At 35.6% G+C, this 22030-nt stretch overlaps 1 protein-coding gene across 4 annotated transcripts in view; it reads right to left on the reverse strand.

Moving 5' to 3' along the window:
• CNTLN (centlein) overlaps nucleotides 1–22030 on the reverse strand; it is a 198085-nt gene that overhangs the window by 44650 nt on the left and 131405 nt on the right. For all 4 annotated transcript variants that reach the window (XM_056324792.1, XM_056324794.1, XM_056324791.1 and 1 more), the window contains 4 exons: nucleotides 19494–20014; nucleotides 16782–16956; nucleotides 13728–13809; nucleotides 12866–13089 (listed from right to left, as the gene is read on the reverse strand). In XM_056324792.1, coding sequence (XP_056180767.1) covers nucleotides 12866–13089; nucleotides 13728–13809; nucleotides 16782–16956; nucleotides 19494–20014 — 1002 coding nt within the window. The remainder of the gene's footprint in view (nucleotides 1–12865; nucleotides 13090–13727; nucleotides 13810–16781; nucleotides 16957–19493; nucleotides 20015–22030) is intronic.

Raw genomic sequence — 22030 nt, forward strand, 5'->3', positions numbered from 1 at the left:
CAAACACAGGTAACTGGTGCTTTGCAGAAGTCCTAACAGTGCTGAACTGGTGGAGAGCATTCCCCTTCTGAAATCAGGAGGAGTTCAAAAGAACTCTAGGACCAAATACGTTTCTTTCTGATATTGCTCCCCCAAGGACAATATGTGGGAGCTGCTCTTATGGTCCTGCTTTCAGATCACTGATACACCTTAACAGAAACCAAAGAGTAATAAGCCACATGGAGGAAAAGGAGAACTTGGTAACCAAGGAGTAAAAGTTTGCAAAGACTAGCTGCTAGCCCCACTGTTCAAACTCTTCAGTATTAAAATACTTCTCCTGTGCTAGTTACCTACAAAAAAAACCCAAAAAAACCCAAACAAAAAACCAAAAAAATAAAAGTCTTTCCATTTGAGAATGAGGACAAAAAAAATATTTCTACAAGAGAAAGACTGGTAATGATGTCAATACATTAAATTCAGCACATGTGCAAAAGAGCCTAAGTAAAGTATTCCTGAAAATTTTGGTCTAGCTATAGAGAAGATTCTCCTGGCAGCCTTCTGAAGTTCTTCAGTGCCTCCAGAGTGAAAATTTGCCTTATATTTAAATCATCTTTCTTGAAAAACTAAATCTTCCTTCCTTTAAGAAAGCACAAACTGACCACTAGCCCTTTACTTGCACTGCAAGGTGGCTATTGCACTCCTCTGCCCTTACCACTGATCTGTTATTTTATAGGTTTCATTAATTACACTCCTTTAATCTTTTCTCACAGTTAACATGCTCAAAACTACTTAGAATTACTGCTCCTTCGTTCCAATATGTGTATGTTATGTATGGTGCCCAAAACAAGATGCAGTATTTCACAGAGTGCTTTGACACTGCCAAGTAGCAAAATAAATGTCCTCTGTAAAATTCTCTGAAAGAAACAATGCCTGGCAAGCTGGCAATGGCTCTACTATGAAGAGTGGTAGACCTGACAAGCAGGTGGCCTTCATGCTATGAAATACCATCTTCGTGTTCCTGAGAAACGGACGCCAGTATTTGTCCAATCTACGGACCTTTGCAAAGTAAATACACACATCTACTAGCCAAAAAAACCCACCCCAAAACCCAGCCAACTGCAATTTTGGCTTTTTCCACTACTCATGCGTTTGTGATATGTCAAGTCTTGTAAAGGGAGGGATAACATGTAAAAATATATGCATCATGTATCCAAAAATATTTTCATGAGTAAAACCTACTTTTTGCCTCCTGGCTTAATGTATTTTTATGTACAAACGTGTAAAAAACAATTTAAAAAGTAGAGATTAAGTAAAAAGTGATATTTCATTTAATCTTGATTTAGCCTTATGGGATTCAAACTACAGAAAGTCTCTTACAGAAATAAAATCCTCGTTACACTTGTGAAAAAATCCCAAGATAGCCAAACGCAAACCTTCAGCTTCAATAAAACCAGTTTCTTCTTCCCTCTAACTAGTAAATGATTTTTAAATCAAATGATCTAGAGACTTTTCTAAAGATCTGAATGTTTAAAATAAAAAAATGTTGGCAAATACCACAATATTTTTTTCATTCATGGCTAACTTTCAAATTTTTATTGTTGTATATCGTAACAGTTTTAGAAACAGAAAACGAAAATTAAGAATTGCAGCTTTTTGTGTCTTGTTTACACTTTTAAGCATTTTTTTAATGAGAAGGTGCAACATCCATTTGCTAATAACAGTGAGTCTATTGCTGAAATACTACTTATAAAAAACTTTATGTAAAACTTATAAAAACATTATTTATAAAAAAGTTGACCCTTTACAAGCACATAATGTAGTATATGGAACCTTTCTTTTTATTATTTACCTTAGTTTTCATTATTTTTTACATGACGTGCCTTTGATACTAACAAAAATGCACAGCCTTTTTCAATCATAATTTAGAAAGAAACAAAACATGTAAATATGAGTGTTTTGGCAGGTTTATGTGTAGAAACAGTCACACACCCTTTCTGACCACAACTGCTTACTGAGATTTTAATAACATGTATTGCCACACTTCTCTAAAAGCAAAGTGAAGCAAGAAGTGAAAATTCTTTTAGAAAATATAAGCAGAGTTTCCTGGTTGGTGCTGTACAGGAACTATCATTTTGTTACAAACAGAAGAGAAATTATAGACTTGCAATGTTTAGATCACTTTCAGTGACTTAAAATATTGTTCTCCCAAGTGACCTAAAAAACTGAGTAAAACAACAGTATGACTATAATATACAGGGTGTTGCTAGTGATAATCATACTGTCTTCAACATACAAAACACAGACGTTGTTTTAACAAATAACACTTGGCTGACCCAGAAGATAAGATGATGGAATAAGACAGTCACGTCCAATTCCTCATGGATTCTCAGCTTGGATCCTGTTTTTTGCACAGTTTACCTTATGAACATGATCCGAGTGACATTTCACAAATTCCTGGATAAATGTTGCTACACTCTGCCAGCAGAGAGACAGGCTGTGTCATGCACAGATCAATAATAGCACTGTGTTTCATCAGCCTCAAAATCAAAAGTGCTTCATCTGGCAAAAGCCACGGCCCTTGAGGATCTGACATATATAAACTGAATACCCTACACAGGATATCTACTACAAAAGCTGCCAGTGTAAAGACGAGTCTAAAGATACACGGTGGATGTATGTAAATAAGAAAACACGTATTTGTATATATAGAGAAGTTTTTAACTCCTTTTTATGAAAAGAACAAGTATCACAAAGCAGCAACTGAACAATGGAAATGAGACTAAAATTTTGCAATTATTGACAGAAAAATAGAAGCAGTCAGGACAATCCAATATTCATAATCTTTTGAGGAATTTACTGTAAAATGCAAGTACTTTTTGAACTGTACACAATAATACATATGACAGTGGGCTGCAATAAAATACACTCTAAGCTATATGTGATGCTTTCCTATCAAAATTAGGTTCATAAAAACATAGAACATCAGAAAACTTTTCTTCAGGGAAACTACTCAGAGTAGAGGTCTTGAGACTGTATATCATCATATAACTCCTGTAGTTTCAGGACTCAGTGTAGGTTTTCCTAAGGCAACAATTGAAATTTATGTCTCCTGCTGCTTAGCTTTCCTCATGATTACCTTAACTTTATTTTTCAGTCACAGAACTTATAAAATTTATATCTTCAACTAAGTGCACTACATGTAGATTTTTAATTGAAATTACTATCTATCAAAATTACTTTCCTTCATTTGTTTCTCGTGAATTCAGTTTTCTTTTCTCTGCCAATTTTTCTATTTCAAACAATACTTTGAAAAATAAATATTTTTATTCTTTGGAAGCCAAACCTTTAACAAAATATCTCTACTTGAGTCCTGTATCAAGATTTTGACTCAAAAAAGATTAATCTGTCTCTATGCTCCCAATTAAAACGAAAAGCTTTCTCCTTTAAATATTTCACTACTACCTTACTGAAAAGGTAGTTTCCTTATGCCCAGCCCTACAGGTAGACAAAAAAATGAAGGAAGTATTAAAAAATGTTTTTTTATCTGTTTCTTTTCTGAATTTTCCTTACCAAGCTATGCATTACCTAAAATAAAGAGCTTTAGTCTTCTTACAGGTCTGCAGCAGCAATTCTAAAGGGCTGTACCAGACCAATGTAATCCTAAATTCTGTGTATAGTATACCACAAAAGTGATTGTTACTTCTCTGCATTTCTTCTGCTAAAGACTAACCTGCTCTTAATGTTCCTGTTGTATGCACACTGTGAAACATGGATTTCCTTTATGTTACTTCCTTTGTTTCATTGTCCATTTTCCCCTGTGCCATGACTCTGTATTTTAATGTCTTGAGTGGCCATGGCTTCTTCCTTTGCCTTGGAATTTCTCCCCTTTATAACCTGATGTTTGAACATGATCAGAACGCTCCACCTTGGCTTCAGTTAGAACCTTATAAAATACTGGTTTGACTTTTCTTAAATTTATCATCCACGTTTATATCTCTTCTCCACAGCTCTACTAAATGCTGGGTTTCATCACAAAAACTCTGTTGCCTAGCAGTGTTCTATGAAGGATGCACATTTCTTCCATCAGTTCTTCAGATAAATGAACAGTGTTACTGAAGTTGAGAACATAGCTTCCTGTTTGAATTTTTCCTTAATTCAATTCATGTTGTTAAACATATCCTCCCTCTTCCTATCTCTATTTTTTTTAATGCTTCCTACAGAACATGCATTTTTTTATTCCCTTCAGACTCTGCCCACTGCTAACCACAAGCAGTTGATTCTCTAATTCTTCCCTTTAAGATTAATTGTCCAATATCACTGCAGTTCTGACTCCAATAGGCAATGGTCGGTTACAGTCACATAAAAATTAAAGACCACATATCTGGTATAAGTCTATCTTGTATCAGCTCTGCAGCCCTGAATATTTTTTTTCAATCTTCCTTTGCTAGACTGAAGACTTTCTTTTTCTTAGATATCTAAACTTGAGTTGCCCTTCAATCTACTCTCTGAAAATCTCATACTGTTCTCTGGAACGGTGTATTTTCAAATCTTTCTCCTAAGTCAAATGCTTTTTACTTCCATCAATCTCCTTCTTGGATTCTGGGTATTAGAGCTACACAAGAGTATTCTAAGAGCAATCAAATCATGCCAAGTGGAAGAAAATGTACTCCTTTGCTGCTGCTGTATGGCCCCCAGTTTATACATTCAAGGACTGCACTAGTGTTTTTCACAATGGCAATGGGAGTTCATGCTCAGCTCATTACCTACTAGGACTCTCATTTTTCTTCAGAGTCTCTGGTTCCCAGGAGACAGCCATTCAGCCTCGCTCAACATGAACTTGAGCAATGTATTGGTTTTCATTATGATGTAATGATTTCCTCATTAAAAACACTGTGAGGTCATAATGATCTATACTTCTCAATCAGTCTCTGGTGGATGATTGAAAGCTTAGAGTAGCTGTCAATGACTGAAGATATCCTCTTGCACTGGCTGGGATTTTTTACGTTGCCACTAATTTTTAAAAAATGATTGAAAGATTTTACCTCTAAAACAAACAGCAAAAAGACTGTCATATATTTCATAGTATATCCAAACAGAATAGATGTGGAAGGTGTAAACCATTATCTTGGGGAAAAAAATAATTTTATCATTCATGTGAGGGATCAACTGAAAAATTAATTTCATGGTACGTGAGATTCTGAGCTAGTGAAAATGATTAAGTGGTACTTATATGCACCAATTTAACCTTAAGGCATGAATTGACACATTGAATCTACACTGTGTTCCATGTGTCAGTGCTTAGCTCCAACCCAATACCAAGTAAAACTGATGATGATGAAGATAATTTTTGGAATTTAATCTCCTAAGTACATTTTAATACAAGCAATCACTCTTGCATAGGGGCACACAACAAAAATGAGTGGATGTGCTTGTAAGGCTTCTAGATACTTTCAGGTTACAGAGCCTTTCTTGTAATCCCATGACTCTGCCCCTTCCACTCCTTACAAAATCCAGCCGCTCAAGTAAGGAACAAACCTGATTCACCTATCACATGTGTCTACCTTGCTAACATCTGGCTCCACCATTCTTCTGTTCCCTAACTTTGCAATGAGGGAAATCTATATAACAGATTATGACAGGAACAAAGGCAAGGAAAGTAAAGTAAAAGGATGCATTAGGAGAAAGCTGAAGAATCAACTCACTCGACATTCACAATATAAAGGGATGTGGAAGTATGTCCCAAATTTCTCATGACTCTTGAAAACTTTTAGTAAGGACATTATCAGGAAAACCTTTACCTAGGCCAGTAAAGACAGACAAGAGAGACTGTTAGGTAAAAATCCATCCTGAAACAGACAATTGCAAACAACTGGGGAGAGAATTCAAACTTCCAGGGTAGGATATATGGCTGATAGAAACCCAAGACATCTATTTCTTGCATTTTAGTAACACCTATATAGAATGGTACACAGAGGTGTTATTGCATAGTCTATCAGAATACTAAATCATAAAATACTAAAGGTAATATGCAGCTACATCTTCTATTGCAATTTTTTCCCTGCAAGTTCAAAACACAAAAGAATCTCTCACCATAGTGAGGTCTATATATTCAAGACTAGAACTAATAACATTTTTACCACCATACCCAGGAGGTCTTGAATTTTCATTGAATTCAGTGGAAATAAGCACATGCATAAAATGGTTAGTACATCACTTTCATAGTTAATACTGGTAGTTACTAATAATGAGTCATTCATGGCCCGCTCCACTGAACAAGCCTAAGAGCACTCACCCAGTTGCAGCCCAAACCAGTTTTCTGTGACAATCTGTGAGAAAAATCAGACTGCCAGAGCTGAGATGTTACCTCTTGTCTACATATGAATAATTATTCCCAAAGCAGTGAATCTTTTGGGGTGAGATTTTTGGTAAAAATATATTATGCAACAAAACCATGTATTATCCACAGAACTTTACGTAGAAGAGAAGGTTCAAGAACCCAGTATAGCTTAAATAAATGAGCAGATCACACTGCATTCAATGAAGACATTCCTGTGAGCACAAAAGGTAATCCTATTACGAAAGTATTTGTTGAGCTTTTCCAGGTTTCAAACAGTGTCTTTATTCAGGAAATTTTTGGGGAAAAAACTGCAAACCCAGTTTTATTTTCTGTAAAATAATAAGGTAAGATTCAATGCACAAGGAAAGTTTGAACAAATCACAGGGAATGTGAAGAAAAATAAGCTACCTATCACATGAAAACCATAAAGTAAAAATTACAGGATGGTATCTTCCAGAGTTTACTGTAATTTACATACAAGCCTATTCTATTACTGTATTGTACTAGCAGATAGAAATATATTAGATATGCTTATAGATATGTGTACTATCTCTATTTGTAACATTACAAGAACATGCTAATTTTTGTGATACAGGTTCTTTCTTTTAATATAGAAATATACTTTGTAGGATTTCTAAATGATACAGCAATTTAAATCGTGTTGATTGCAAGTATATTCTATGAACTTCATGTAGTTCTCACAGTTTTTTCTACGTATTTTTCTAGAATTTACCTGTCTCTAAGATATTTCATTTTGACAGCAGTATAATACAGCTCTCATAGTTCTAGTTCATGCCAACTGTTCTCTTTAATTTATGAATGAGTCTCATTTCCTACATACAATGTACTTCAACTGTTGTTCATCAATAATTCAACAGGTCTACTGTAATTTTTCTTCAGAGATCAATAGAAATGTAAAAGGTATTTTGCTTTATTTTTGTTTTGTAATGACAACACAGTTTCATGATAAATATATTTTACAGTGTAGTTCTGTTAACAGAACTGATTTCAGGAAGCTGCAAGTTTTCAATGTGGCAAACTATTAAAAAAATAAATTTTTTGAGTACATGCATTTTAAAAGGGCAGTTATTTTCATGTTTACCATTTGGAAATTCCTCAATTTATTTCCAAGTCAAGTTCTCTGACAGAGGAGAAAGCAGAAATTTGAGAACTGTTTTGTATCAGCAGCAACACTGAATCAGTACTACCAGAGGAAAAATTAAATAGGGATTTCCCCATTTAGTAACCAAAATCTTTGAACAAACTTATTTAAGTAGTTGATCATGTTTCATTCCAAGCAGAATTTTGGACTAGGACTTGAAAGAGGTGAATTCTAGTCTCACAGAGTCACATAGCATTGTCTGTCTCTGTCTCCAGACTTTTCAAGTGTGACATCCCAGCCCAATTTCCAATTTATTAGGCTCAGCAAAGCTCTAATAAAACTGCAATACTGCAGAACCTATTCTCCTCAATGCTGTCAATTCAAAGCCTTCAAAAGCTACAGGTAGGGTCCAGAAATTGAACCTAAATGTCATAAAATTAAAAGTCTGAATTACATTGCAGACAATTTTTCCTACCTACAGATAATGTTGCTGTTCAGGTTTGGAACACTGTGGTGAGTCTAGGAAGAATGGCTTTCTTTCAAGAATACACAGACTGAGGATGTGTTTTGAGTTTTGAATTACCCGCTGTGCCTGCAAAGAGGTCTCTTCAAGGCATGCATACATGGCGATAACAGCAGTGTGACCTTAGAAGAAAAAACCACAGAATTTATACCCAATCAAATTTTGAGAAGACTTTAGTTCTCATACTGGCACATAGTTTAGTTCAATTACCAGATAAACCTCTGCTCTCTTAGACTCTATTTGCAAACCCTGGAAAGGTCAGGCTGTATATCCTACTTCATCATACCTTTATCCCTTCTGGTTTACCTTTTCACTTCTGCTGTATTTTAAGAAAAACTAGTATAGCAAATTTGCTGCTTTGATTTTTAAGTATTTTTGAGCAACTGCCTTTACTTCTTTTTTAGTATTGTGCCCAAAGATTACAGTTTGGCAAATTAACCAAGACTATTTTTATTCAAAGCAGTTAGGAAAGGATAACCTGTATGCTTCTAAAGGAGGAGAGGGGGAAGATCACATTTCTCCTGATGTTTCTGGGAACAAACTTTTCCTAAACAGCTTCACAGAATTCTTTCATTGTGTCATTACATTCTGTGCCAAAGGTGGAGGGCTGCAGAAATGATTTTGCACGGAGATTGGCAAAAGTGTTGAATAGGGTATATTTAGCTTTATATTTTATTTTTAAGATGGATACAAGTAAAATTTTCCAGACTTAAGTGTCCTGTAAGAATGGAAAGGGACACTGTTGAACAGAGCAGAAACAAATTCTATTCTTATTAGACTATTTTTTGCCTATTAAAATATGGGATCATTACAGCAGCTTTTTTTTTTTCCTGCTTCTATATGTGAAAGTTATAATTCCTGCATATACTGCTGACGTAGTAGTAAAACCTCTTACACAATTTATCTGTAAACACTACCATATTTAGGCTTAAATTAAAGTCTTCAAAATTTTAATTCTTCTAAAACCTTTTACAAAATTTTATCAGTCAGATATTCTGTAGGTATGATTAGTATTACCTGATGTACATAATGAAAAATACCTTTCCATGCTACTGTAGAAAAAAAACCCCACCACTTAATTAGAAAAGACGACGCTGATTGCAGAAGCTTTTCTTATAAACTTAATTAAAAAAAGCACAAATGCTCTGAAGTGTTTCTATGAAAGAGGAGTCAAAAAGATAAAACCAGAACACCGGTAAAAGTGTTTTGAGAAAACAACTTGATTGTCTAAGAGAATTTCTAACTGGACAATGTTTATATAGGAAGCCTCCAAAAACTGTCAAAACAATTACACATTTGCTGTAATCAACAAAAATTAGGAAGTTCCAAAAGCAGTTTTAGCTTACTGCAAGGTAATTAAAAAAGCATTCAGTTTATAATTTCAAGCTTATTCCTAAAATTTACTTTAAGGAAACCACAGTCATACTAAAATTGTTATGTAAATAGCAATACATCTTTAAACATGACTGAAAACACTCTTCATGAAAACCAGTCTAAGTGAGATCTTTGTGTAAGTAACACTTAAATCAGTAATTTACAGTGCATATAAATTCAGAAAATATGTACCAGAAAAAAAATCCTAGTCTGAGTTACGGCTAATATGAGCAGAGGCTTCTTGGGGGGGCGCGGGGGGGAAGCAAGCTACTTTTCTTCCCAATTCAGCAAAAATATAGTTATATATCTGCAGGAATGCATCTGAACCTTTCACATTACTCTCTCCAAATGATCTGTCAGCATTTGACTGGTTGACTTGTTACCGTTCTTTGAGATTCAGGTTTCCTGCTGAGGTAGACTTACACAGGCACTTTGCAAATGTCTACAGCATTCCATTAAAAAATGCACCTTTTCCTGTGACATCACCTGAGAAACACTGGAGAACTGATGTAAAAGATCCTGTGGTACTTTTCAGCAGTGGACCTGTGAGTGGCCTTGACATGAATAAGATAAGCACTAATGACTTCACCTGCTTAAGATTTTTATTTCTTATTCAATATACTTTGAACTTTTGCAATGAGAATGATACCTACAGGATAAAACTAATGATAATTACTGTGCTGTATGCAATAAATACAGTTGTCTTATAAGCAGTCAGTGATAAAAATGAATAGAGGGGCAGAATAAATCTTAGAAAAAAAATTTCCTGAATTTTTCCAACAATACCTTTCAGACATTTCTCAAAGAAACTAAGAAAATGCTAAATCCCTTCACTTCTACTTTAAGTACCAGCTCCAGCTGTGATTTTTATACACTTCATAGCAAAATGGAACTACTGTACTTCTTTACAGATAGTCTTGACTCAGTGGTAATGTGAACCCTTGGAGAATGCAAGCTTTGACTCATATGTGCAGTCATTTTTTCAGAAATATGCAAAGAATTGCTTTTGCAGAAACAAAACAAAGCAAGAAATCTACATTACTGCTAAGTGTTTATAAGGCCAAACAAAAGAAAGTATTTCAGCATTCTGAACTCCTACAAGCAGAAAGACAAATATATACATACATACATGGCTGTGTGGATCTTCAAGAAAAATACACAAAACCACACATGTAGATACATTCTGAAAATCAAGAGATGCTAGACAGTCCTTAGGCTGTACAAGCTGTAAAATCTATCTCAAAATGAACATCTGGAACATTACATCTTAAAACTAGAGTCGACCTTCTAGCACTAGATTCCTTGGGGATTATAATGAAGAACTGACTGCAAAAACTTCTGCCCTTGTCTACTAATGGATTTATTTTCTTAGCTAAATTCACGCAACATGGCATCTCATCCAAGCCATGATGTTAATGTTTACAGTTGCTACAATGCCATACTTACCTTAGGGCAGCATCACCAGTTCACTGTTATTATAAGATTACTCAGAACTTAATGATTATATATGGAAGCTTATTTTTATATATTAGTCATTCTGACACTCCTGAAGCGTTAAAAAGTCTCCCTAAAGCCAGAGATTGTCTCAATCTTTCAGTCTTTCATGGTTTGTTCACCTGTTTTTTACCTTCTACGTGTTCAAGAAAATTCTAAAATCTAAAATAACAGAAGCATTGAGAAGTATTCTTGCTAGTGAAAAAGTTATTTCCAAAAATTGTAATTTCCCTTGCAATATTTTAAAACGTCACTTCTAGGTAGTATTTCTTATAAAAAAAAAAAAACCACAAACACAAACACAAAACCCCCACACAAATGTGTGCTTTACAACCATTTGATCTGTCTGAATCATGGTTCTCTCTCTAAAATGTGCATGTACCCTGCAGTGACGGTTTAGGTTCTTTACCTCCTTAATTTTCACTTGGCAAGTAGCCCAAGCCTCTGCTTTAAATTTCCCACTTGGTAGCACTAGTATGGCACCTGAAGAGTAATTAGTTGTAAGAAAGGGAATTTGAATTGTTTGCTGAGAAGGAAAAAAAATGTGCATGCCTAATAAAGATTTTTCCTTGAGTAACTGCAAGACCATTTATTTATTTTTGCTTAGAATGCACCACCCTTTAAATAGACCAGTGACCAATTTTTTTAAACTTTCCAGAAACACTGAGTGAAATAAAACTGGTTTGGTGTAAAGACAATGCTGTATCACTTCTAGTCAGTCTTTTACATTACAGCAGCACTTATCTTGACATGAATTCTGCCTTTTTTTTTCTTTTTTTTTTTTTAAAGTTTCCTGATAATGGCCTTTTTTATTTTATTCCTCACATTGCACTTGTATGGACACCTAAGGTGTAGTCTTCTAGGAAGGCAAATCATGAAGATGTCTGAGCAAGCAGAATATTTTACCTAAATCACACATATAACTCTCTGTGAAGTTTATACTGTCCATGAAACTTTACATTATGATACTGTTTGTGAGATAGGCAGTTCTCCATTGGTTCCAATGACCTTGGAAACTATTTTTGAACAACTCATTACATATATATAGTTATGCAAAATGAGTAACAGAAATTAGGTTTTCTCTCCTCTAGAAATTAGCAGTTCCCCAGCCCTAAGAAAGTGAAAAGTGCTGCTCCTGATACTGCTTCTGCCTTCTGTGTGAAGACAGAAATGCAGAGAAGTTTGAGGGGGAGGGGATTTGATTTCTTTTTTAATGTCTGCCTCCTTCCAGCAAGTCCATCTGTTGTAGCACTATAATTCTGGAAGCAGGATGTGTGTGTGACCAACAGGAGACAATTACTGCAAAAGTGTTTGTTGATTCAGCTCTATAAAGGGCAGGCCAATCACTACAGTATGAATAGAAAAGAATTCCAGCTGAGGAGCTGCATATAGATTAACACAAAATACATATATATAAATGAGAATGGGGAAAACCAGAAAGGAGTAATGGTATGGGAAAGGATTAAGTAGGAATGAAGACTGAAGCAGAGAAGAAAGCTAGCATCTTTGGGGCTGTTAACCAAATAGTTTACAAGTCTCTGTTTTCATAAATCTTGTTCTCTAGCTTTTCACCTTGACAAAGAGATGGGATTAAATAGATACAGAACTGGTCTGAGCCCCCTTTAGAAGAAAACTCCAGTTGCCTTGATCGCTCCACCCTTGGGGCCCGTGCAGATAGTCTGTTTCTCCAGAAGTGCCTGTTCTTCACAGTGGAACGGGTGGTGGTCACGTGGACTGACCAGGTAGTCAGGCAAGTTCTTAGCCCACAGGCTAAAAGTGAAACTTCCCTCACCCACTTGAATGCAGGTAAAACGTCAGCATGAAGACCACTTCTTTTTCAGAAGGATTAATGAACTGGGTTGATACAACAGTAAATCAGTCCTCAATATATTTTATACATTGATTCAGTATCTCATATAAAGCATGCTGGTATATGACATTTCATAATTTTGATCAAAACATATTAAGAGACAGGAATTAATGATATCAAAATTTCACAGCATTACAACAGAATTAAGCTGAACATTGTAAGACACCGTAACGAAAAGTACTTTACCTCTATGGTCAGTTTACTAGTTTGAAGTCTCTGATCAGCCAAATGTAGCTGAGCTGTTAGTTTTTCATTGGTTTCTTTAAATCCCTTCACAGAAGACACTGCTGTCTTTTTTTCATTCTGTAAAATAGCTATCTGCTGCTGCAATGACTTGATTCTTTCCTGCAGTAGAGTAACACGGTAGCCTGGTTTCTGGACAATGATATTTCTTCTTTTTGTTCTGTTCACTAAACATAAAACAGCATGTTATTAAACTGAAAGATCGTTGCAAATAAAATGATTTCTAATTTATCTTTGGCCCTTCAAAACAATGTTCTTTCTAGCCTCTACAATATTTCTCAGGAAGCAAACTGGTAAATTAATTCAGTTAACCTGTAAGTGCTCTCTCTATGTTATTAATTTTCTGAAGTGCCAATGCTGCAAACTCAACAAGGACTTGGAAGTTAAATGTGTCTCACTTCTGATTGGTATTACCACTGTCTTGTTAACAGATATTTTTTTTAAGGTCTAAGACAAAATACAGTTACTTTTGTTTCATTGGCTGTGTTGGCTACATGGGACAAACAACAACAGGCAGTGAAAAGCCTATTTCATTGATTAGATTCAATAGGTAGGACCTAGTAGAAAGAGAGTATATTTTAACTGCATTGAAAAGATGCTGTTTGCTGGTCTCTTTTTATATGACAATTTCAACTTAAAATAATGAGCTAAATCTTTGAAAATACGGTTGTGGAAATTTAAACAAGCAAATCCTACAAAAGTATATAAGTGGGTTTATGTAATATACAAGAGGTTTTGGAATATCAGGCAGGAATGCTTTGTCAATCCTACTTATGAAGCTGCCAAAAATATATGATATTCCTACCTTTGCTTAGAATTGTTGGATAAGATGTTGTAAGACAGCAGATCTTTCTCCTTTTGGAATGCAACCTCTCTGTGTCTTCATTCTGTGAATGGTGTTAAATAAAAAACAGAAGTACAAAGCCAGCAACCACAATACTCCAAAGTTTTGCAGTCTGAACTGAAACAACAAAAATTACTTCAAATAATACACAAAACTCTAAATAATTTTGATTTGAAAATCAGTCTTACATCAACCAGCAAAGAGTACAAACTTCTATCTTTCCCACCAAATGTAGAAGAAATAACAAACTGTTATAGGTAAACCACAACCCTTTCCAAAGAATCCCAGAGAAAAATGAAGTGTCTGTTAATGCCTACACTTTGATAGGTTCTGGAACATTTGATTTTTTTAGATATGCATTTACTTTTAGGGAAAAAAGATGCTATGTATTACTTGAAAACTTACAATATCCTAATTATCAAGATTATTTAAATGAAAATAAAAAGGAGTAACAGTCTTACTAGTTCAAAAGGATGAAGATCAGATTAGACACTGAGCTGTAACTGGAAAATGCATGAATATATATGAACATGCAAATACAACTCCTGTGTTTGTACAGGGTTTAACAAAAGTCAGCTGCATGCCTTTTAAATACCTGATTTGAAAAATCAGCTATTGCCAGAACGTATCAAATGTTCAATGAAGGAAGCAGAGGCTAAAGAAGAATGCTCCTTGCAGTATGTTAAATGATAATGTCTGGAGCATGGCTTACTCCAAAATCAAAATACTGTTTCCCTAGCTCTTAAATACTCAGTGTGTTTTGAAATGCTTTTGTTCTGGAATTCTGCAACATTAATCCAATTCTTAAAGTCTTCATTTTGCGATTTCTATGTGATAACACACATGTTTCTGGAAATATTCGTAATTAACATAGCTGTTCATCGAATTTAAAAGAGTAAACAGCATCAGATTATCTATTAACTGCACTGAAGAAATTACTGACATTGCAGGATAGCTTTTTTGAATTCTAGGTTTATACAATCACCACAAAATCCAAAGGACAGGGAAACAGGATAGGCTAGAAAAAAAAATATAACTGCCACTTTTTCAGGCTAAAATGAAAGCAAAACAAAGGAGATCAAGCTTTTGTAGGTCTGTCTCCTTCGAGTAGTCTCTTAATTATTTTATTCCATGACTCAAAGACAACAGTGGAAACCAGTACTAAGTCCCTATCTGTATGTCCAGAGGATCTTACACTCACTGAAGATACGTAATTGCATGATCAATGCTAGTCTGCAATAGTGATTATGTTACAGGGAACGGAGCTGTTGGCAGATGATGAGCAAACAATCCATGCCTGCAACGAAAAGCTGGAGATCTCCACTCTGCACCACAGCTCTGATAAATACTTGAGTTGTAAGAGAGTGCCAGTAACTCTCCTGATACTTCACAGGGTATTACATATTTATAACACAAAAGGCAAAACTGAGAAAGTCCTTGTGTCATAAATGATCTCCTCTCCAACCCCAGGCATAGCTCAGGTTTGGGAGATTTCTCTACCTTCTTTTTGTATGAGAATACCATGACCCAGCTGGATTGGCCTTAAAACCTCAGGAGGGATTTAAGACTTGTGTTAAAACTGGTGCTCCCAATTGTCAATACTAAACCTTTTTGCAATACTATCTTCTCTACTCACAAACCATGTTTTCAGGTGCTTTTCCTGCAACAGGGGACTCCTGATGAGGCATATATACCTGCTTAGAGCTCTTGGGATGCTTCTCGTGTAGGCTCCCAGTCCACCAATCTGTTACGTATGTGTATCAGAATATACCTGTGTTGGCCTTTTCCAGAAAGAGAGAGTAAATGCTATATAGGCAAACAGGAGAGGCTGGCTGTGCCTGCACTATGAAGCAAGAGAGACCACAGCCTCCTGGATTCCCTGCCTTGTATATCTTCACTTAGGAGCAGCAGGAGATAACAGGAGTAGCACACTCTGTCAGATTTTCACATACATCATGTGCACCTGCTCATACTGTGTATTCTGTACCAAAAGATGGTTGCAGAAGAATTTCCCTTTTTTTCACCTTTTCTGCCAGAAAAATAGATCTTTTGATGGAAACACACAATCAAGAATATTTAACATGACCAGAGAGTTTGTATTTGCTTTAAAATTTTAGAGACTATGAAAATATAATCTGTTTTCAAACTTCACTGTATCACCATATATAACAGAATTTCAAACTAGTTTTCTAACAGAGGCAAGTTGTTCAGTGTTTCAGTATTCTGTTTCTTGAACTAAGAAACAACAATATCTGCTTGCGTTTTAAATTCCATGAAGTGATTTATTTGGCCAAACGCAGATGGGAAAAAGTATTAGACAGTGTTCAAAAGTCCAAAAATGAGTCATCTGTTACAGATTGTACAGAGCCTCTAAAGACCTGGGAAACAACCAGCTGGACCTCTTCTGTGAGAAAACAGCATATAGATGTTAGGAATGAGATGAGGGGTTCAAATCCCAGACAATGAATGTAAATGGGCTAAGAAGAAGCTAAAAGCAAACTTTCCTCTAGATAGAATCTCCTGGACAGAGCAGAGCCAAAAGCATCTTTCTAAGATGGAGACAACTCCTTCTGCACACACCAAATGAACCGAGAGGTGTTCATGCTTGATTAATCAGCACACCATTTGGCTAGAGGGGAGGAGGGGATGTTGCTGTTTCCTTGTTATGGGTTAGGTCGCCCTGTTCTGTATGGCTTTGCTGATTGAGAAATAATTTAATGTGATGTTTGCAGCATTCTTTGTCTGGCCTGTGAGACAGCAGGACTAGCTTACAGCAGCTTTACACGTTTTAATCAGCTTTTGCACTCCTGACAGTCCCTGCAAATACGTTTGCAGGCTAATTGTTCAGAAAATATTCTAAATTATAATGAAACCATCCATTGAATATCTGGAAGCAGATTTTCTTTTCAGGTTACAACAAGAGTCAAATTAATTAAGAGGAGAACAGCAGTGATAATATGAACAATTAAACTTCAACACTCTGCACAGGAGAACAAAACAAGTTCTGTTACACACCTTTTTATTACACTGCTGGTTTTTGCCTTGTAAATGATCAATGTTGCAGTGCTTTTGACCATGTTGTATTTGCTTTTTTCCCTGTTGTTTACTTCTATCTGGCAGTGGATCAATGTTTTGCATTGTCTTCATAATCACTGTTTCCAAACTTTCAGAAGTTGGTATTTCAGAGTCACTAAAACAGCACATTCAGGAAAACAGAACGCAGTAAAACTAAAAGTTAAAAAGTTCCAAACAGCCAATGCTTGATCACATCAAAAATAACACATGCAAGAAAGAAGAGTAATATAAAATCCAAAGAGTACTAAGTTGATCTATTCAACAGATGCTTACAAATATGATGAAGAAGAAATCTCTGAAATTATCAGGTTCTGTTCTCTCAAATGGAATCTCACTCCACAATGCATGGTCTGAGACTTCAACTGCTTCTTAAAGGACAGCTTTTCTTACCGTCTAACAAAAGTGACAGACATGAAAAACTACCTGAGAGTACTTCTGGTCTGTGAATGGCTCACAAAGTCATACTATGTTTCTACTTCCCTTCACTTTCACATTTGGTAACAAAAGAAACAAAAGCACAGTACTTCACTCAATAACATTTTGTTTCAATTGAGCTTTATTTGTAGTGTCAACTGAGACAAACTCAAAAATCACACTGCAGTGAAATCTCTGCCTAGCACCCCTCTGGAGTGCTTTTAAATTCTGCAAGCTTGGCAGTCCTTCTGAAATTCATGGTCACACAGAGAAACTGGACCTGAAACTTCCATTCTACTTTGAATTTTTCCCTTAACTTGCACTCAATGTGCTCTTAATTTCCAGTTTTTCACTGCCTTGCCCCAAACTATCATTTCTTTTCAGATATTTAGTGAAGTCCATCTTAAAACATGAAGTCTTGGATATGTCATTTTCTATAACATAGAAATAACCATTTGTGCAATTGGATTTGCGAACGAATCCCTCAACAGAAGGTAATTTTGATTTGTAACTTCTTAAACCAAGACACTTAAGGTGGCACAACTGAGTTCCAATTAAGTTGCACCACCATAGAAATCAACAGTTTAGAGATGGAGGCTACTTACCCTGAGAAATGGCCACTAATTGAAGAGTTCATACAGAAACGTGTTTATACTATCCAAAACATGTCCTGACACATTGGTATGTCTTACCGACTGATAAGTACAGAAATCAGAGTAATGGTTTAAAGGTGCTGCAGTAGCACAGAGGTATTTCTAACTGTATATGAGTTTCCCTCACTTGAATGCTTTCAAGGAATGTTCTGTTTAGAAAATGGAAGGCTTGAATCTAGAAACTCAGAGAAAATATTTATTAACATGTAGAAGAGGGAACTAAATGAAGGTATTTCCCTAACTTGTTGAGAATCACACCTTGAAACATCACCTTCCAAAATGTTCACTATTCTACAGCAAGAATCCTCTAACCTGATACTTGTACAATTATTGGAAGCTGTATTTATGGCCAGCTGCGACAACTGAAGCCTTACAATTACTCTCCACTTCATGTCAAATTAAAAATTGCAATGACAATTTGTTTGCTCAATTTTGTTCTTAAAAAGCAAAACACAGTAGATTAAAAAAGAAAGCTCACTAATTGCAACAGAAAAACATATGTTTTCTGTAAAATCAGATCTGCAGTATTAAACAGAAAAACAAACAAGCTTTACATTAATGATAGCAACTGACCAATTACATAGTTCTTAATTTGTTTTCTCTCTCAAGATACCATGTTCAGGAGCCCCTTGTTTTGCATGGGGAGAAGCAGGAAAAGGGCTTCATTTGCCACTGTTGATCTGCTCCATATGACATATAAAGCTAACAAGAAGCTTATGAAGATAATTCCATTTACCTCACTGTCTTGTCACCTTCTCTGTATTTTGGGTAAACATGGGCTTGAGAAATTTCTTTGCATGTCTCTTAGGACAAAGTATTGAAAAGGTGTGACACCCATTTACCTAGTGGTTTACTGCTGCCTTCTCAAGTACGTGTGGACAAATAGAAGCAGAAGCAAAAATTCTAAACATTTATGAAGCTTGCCAGTGCAATTTTCTGAGGGCCTTGTGAGTCATGACTGGGACTCTATGCAGTAACAATTACCTTTAAAGAACTGATTTTTAACCATCATTCAATTAAAGTTAGTACAATGACAGTGCATAAAACATACATGAAATAATTAGTGTGGATGGTTCTTAATTTAAAGGATGTTAAACAGCTTGTAGACATCTGCTAGCAAGCTGAAATGGGTCATTCAAAATTTATCTAACTAAATTAAGGGGAAAAAATGTTTCTCCTCCCGGGTCGGCATGTCACAAGATAACTAAACCGACTTAGTAGGCTTGCCTGGGAATCCTTAGCTGTCAGTGGTGAATATGCAAAGGGCCAGCAAATTAAATCAACCTGCCAAACTGTCAATTTCAAGCCTCATGACTGCATGAAAATAGCATCACTGGAAGAAATCAAGCATTGCCTTCTTTTGGGTTTCCTGGCACCTATTCAAATACTCATGCAGTTGTGGCTAATTTTGCATGCAAATTTCAGTCAATAAGCTCAGAACAAGACCTCCCAAGATATTTCAAAGGATCTGACAGTATTTTTTTTGAATACCAAATCAACAGTAGTTGAAATTCAATCTCCATTTGCTAGTGTTTTACATATGCACAGTGTCCCCTCTACAGGGCTAAGTTAATGAGAGCCGTACCTGCTTTCACTTACATCCTCCCAGCCGTCCTTACTGAAGTTCTCAAATACATTACTCATAACCTTGATGGACTGTTTGAGAAAAGCTCCATGATGTCCCAAAGAGCTCTTTTTCTTGGCTGTTTTTAATTTAACCTTGGTGCCTGTTATCTTGCAATTACATTGCCCAGAGGCTGCCACTGCTTTGGTTTCATCCAGCGAAGACTTCAGCTCCTGCACTTGACTCAGCAAATCTTCACTTTCATTTCTCAACATGTTAGCTTCTGCCACTTGCCTCTTCAAAGATGCAGCTTCTTTTTCCTGCTCATCAAGAGCTAACTGAAGTTCTGCTTTGTCTTTTTTTATTTCACAAATCCTCTTAAGTAGAGTTTCCAGATCTCTTTCTCTTGTGTCTGCATCTTCCTTTTGCACTTTTAAAGAGGCTTTCAAATAATTTTTCTCCTTCAGTAAGTCTTTATTTACTTCTTTCTGTTTCTTTAATTCCCCTTCAATAGCTTTGAATGTTCTCTCTAGTTGATGTACCTAACAAAAGCGATTTTAGCATTCATAGTATTTTAGCCTCTCAGTACAAAAAAACCCTATGGTTTCAAATGTATTTATTATATGACAATAATATTACATTAAGCACAAGGACAAAAGCAATCTATAGTCCTTAAGTTAAAAATAATTCTAATGTAGTGCAGATGAAAACATTTTAGCTGCAATAATACAGCTGTTGAACAAAGGGCAGATGGTAAAAGAACTTAAAATTCCAGGCAAAGTGACACAGAAGTTTAAGTATGTTAATGAACCTTCCTGATGCATCTTGAGCTCATTACTGATTTGGTTATGGTTATACATACTAATTGAATTTAAAAAACACATTTTCAGATAGAAATTTTTTTTGTAATACTGACAATTTTGCCCTACCTATTTAAATCAACAAGTTTTTTCACGTGTTGTAAGTTCACAAATTAAATATTAATTTGATCTTGCAAAACACTCCAAACCAACCAACCAAGCTCAGCACCTGAGAGTATGAAGGCTGAAATGTATTTTCTACTCACAGAAAGGGACAATTTACCCTGTTTCAATGAATCTGCTTTGTAAACTCATATGTAGTTTAAAGCAGCATATTCTACCTATATATGATGCATATGCTTTGTTTGTACAGTCCTCCAAGGCTTACACATAATCAAGGCCATTAACAATACAATGATTCTCAATGTTCTTCTCAAATATTTGCTTAAAGTTACAAGCAAAGCCCACAATTTCCAGAAATAAGGTGCAATTTTAATTTCAGCAGATACTAAAATGAACATCTAGTCTGTGAGACTTCCCCAGAAGCTTGCAAAGGGCATCAGAGTGAGTTTGGCGCTCAGTAACCACTTAGTCATTTTTGAGAAATATTTTTGGTTGGTTTTTACAAGGTCCATGCCCGCTCTTTCAACAGGGCCGTGGGTAGAAAAGACTGTTTTTCAAGGAGCTATAGAGAATGCACGTAGCAACTTCAGCTACTCACCTTCTAAAATACTGGCCAATTCCATCACTTTGTAGCAATATGAAACATCAAAACTTGCTTTGACATTGAAATAACTGAAGCCATAGTATTTCTCAATAAACGCTATATGCTTTTCCAAGGACATTTTGCCAATGCATTAAAATTATTTTAAAACTTATGGAATGATTTACAAAGTTGGTACTAGAGATTTGATTCAGATAAATGAGAGGTCTTAGTGTACAGAGGCAAGAACTGCTCAAATTTCATATGCATTTGTGAATTTGATATTGCATTTGCGAGTTTGATAGTTTTAATAAGCATGCCTATCCATTGCTGTCTTCCTTTCATGGAAATTGTAGCACTCCCACAACTAAAAGGGATTGCCTTATGGCTACACACAGTTATTGCGTGAAATTAGAAACAAACGGTATTTTTCCAAATGCTTCAATGAAACCAAGGTTTATGACTAAAATCCCCAATGAAAAGGGGCTGGACCAGTACCTTTCTTCAGCCACCTTCCTGAACTGAGATTCTGCTACTATTTTCTCAGTTCTTTAAAGCAAGTTTTTGCACTCACTATGCTTAAAGTCATGGATGACAGCTGGAAGGAAACAAACAATGAATAGCTTCTACACCTGTCCCTAAGGTACCATCATAACTCTGTATATCCATAGAGATAAAAATTATGTAGTACCTGGCAAACAAAATTATAGTTCTGAAATATAGATGATAAGCAAGCATAAACTGTGTGACAATTCAGATGGTAGCATTCATATTATTTCAATTACTCACTCTACCTTAAGATAAATGAATGTGAGCACTTCCTATTCTGTGTGTTATTATTTTAACATGATGTTTGTCATTCAGTAATAACGAGATGACAGCCTTCATTGCCTGACCATATGGCAAGTGCTACAAGTATATGCAATCACATCATCTGCTGTAAATTACCATACTTCCTACAAGTTAATTCACAAATAAAAAATAAATAGACATACCCGAACTGACATTCAAAGTTATAGATTTGTGTTTATTCAATTTAAGCATGCTTTTAAAGA

This window comes from Falco biarmicus, chromosome Z (genome assembly GCF_023638135.1).
Source record: "Falco biarmicus isolate bFalBia1 chromosome Z, bFalBia1.pri, whole genome shotgun sequence".
Taxonomy (NCBI): Eukaryota; Metazoa; Chordata; class Aves; order Falconiformes; family Falconidae; genus Falco; species Falco biarmicus.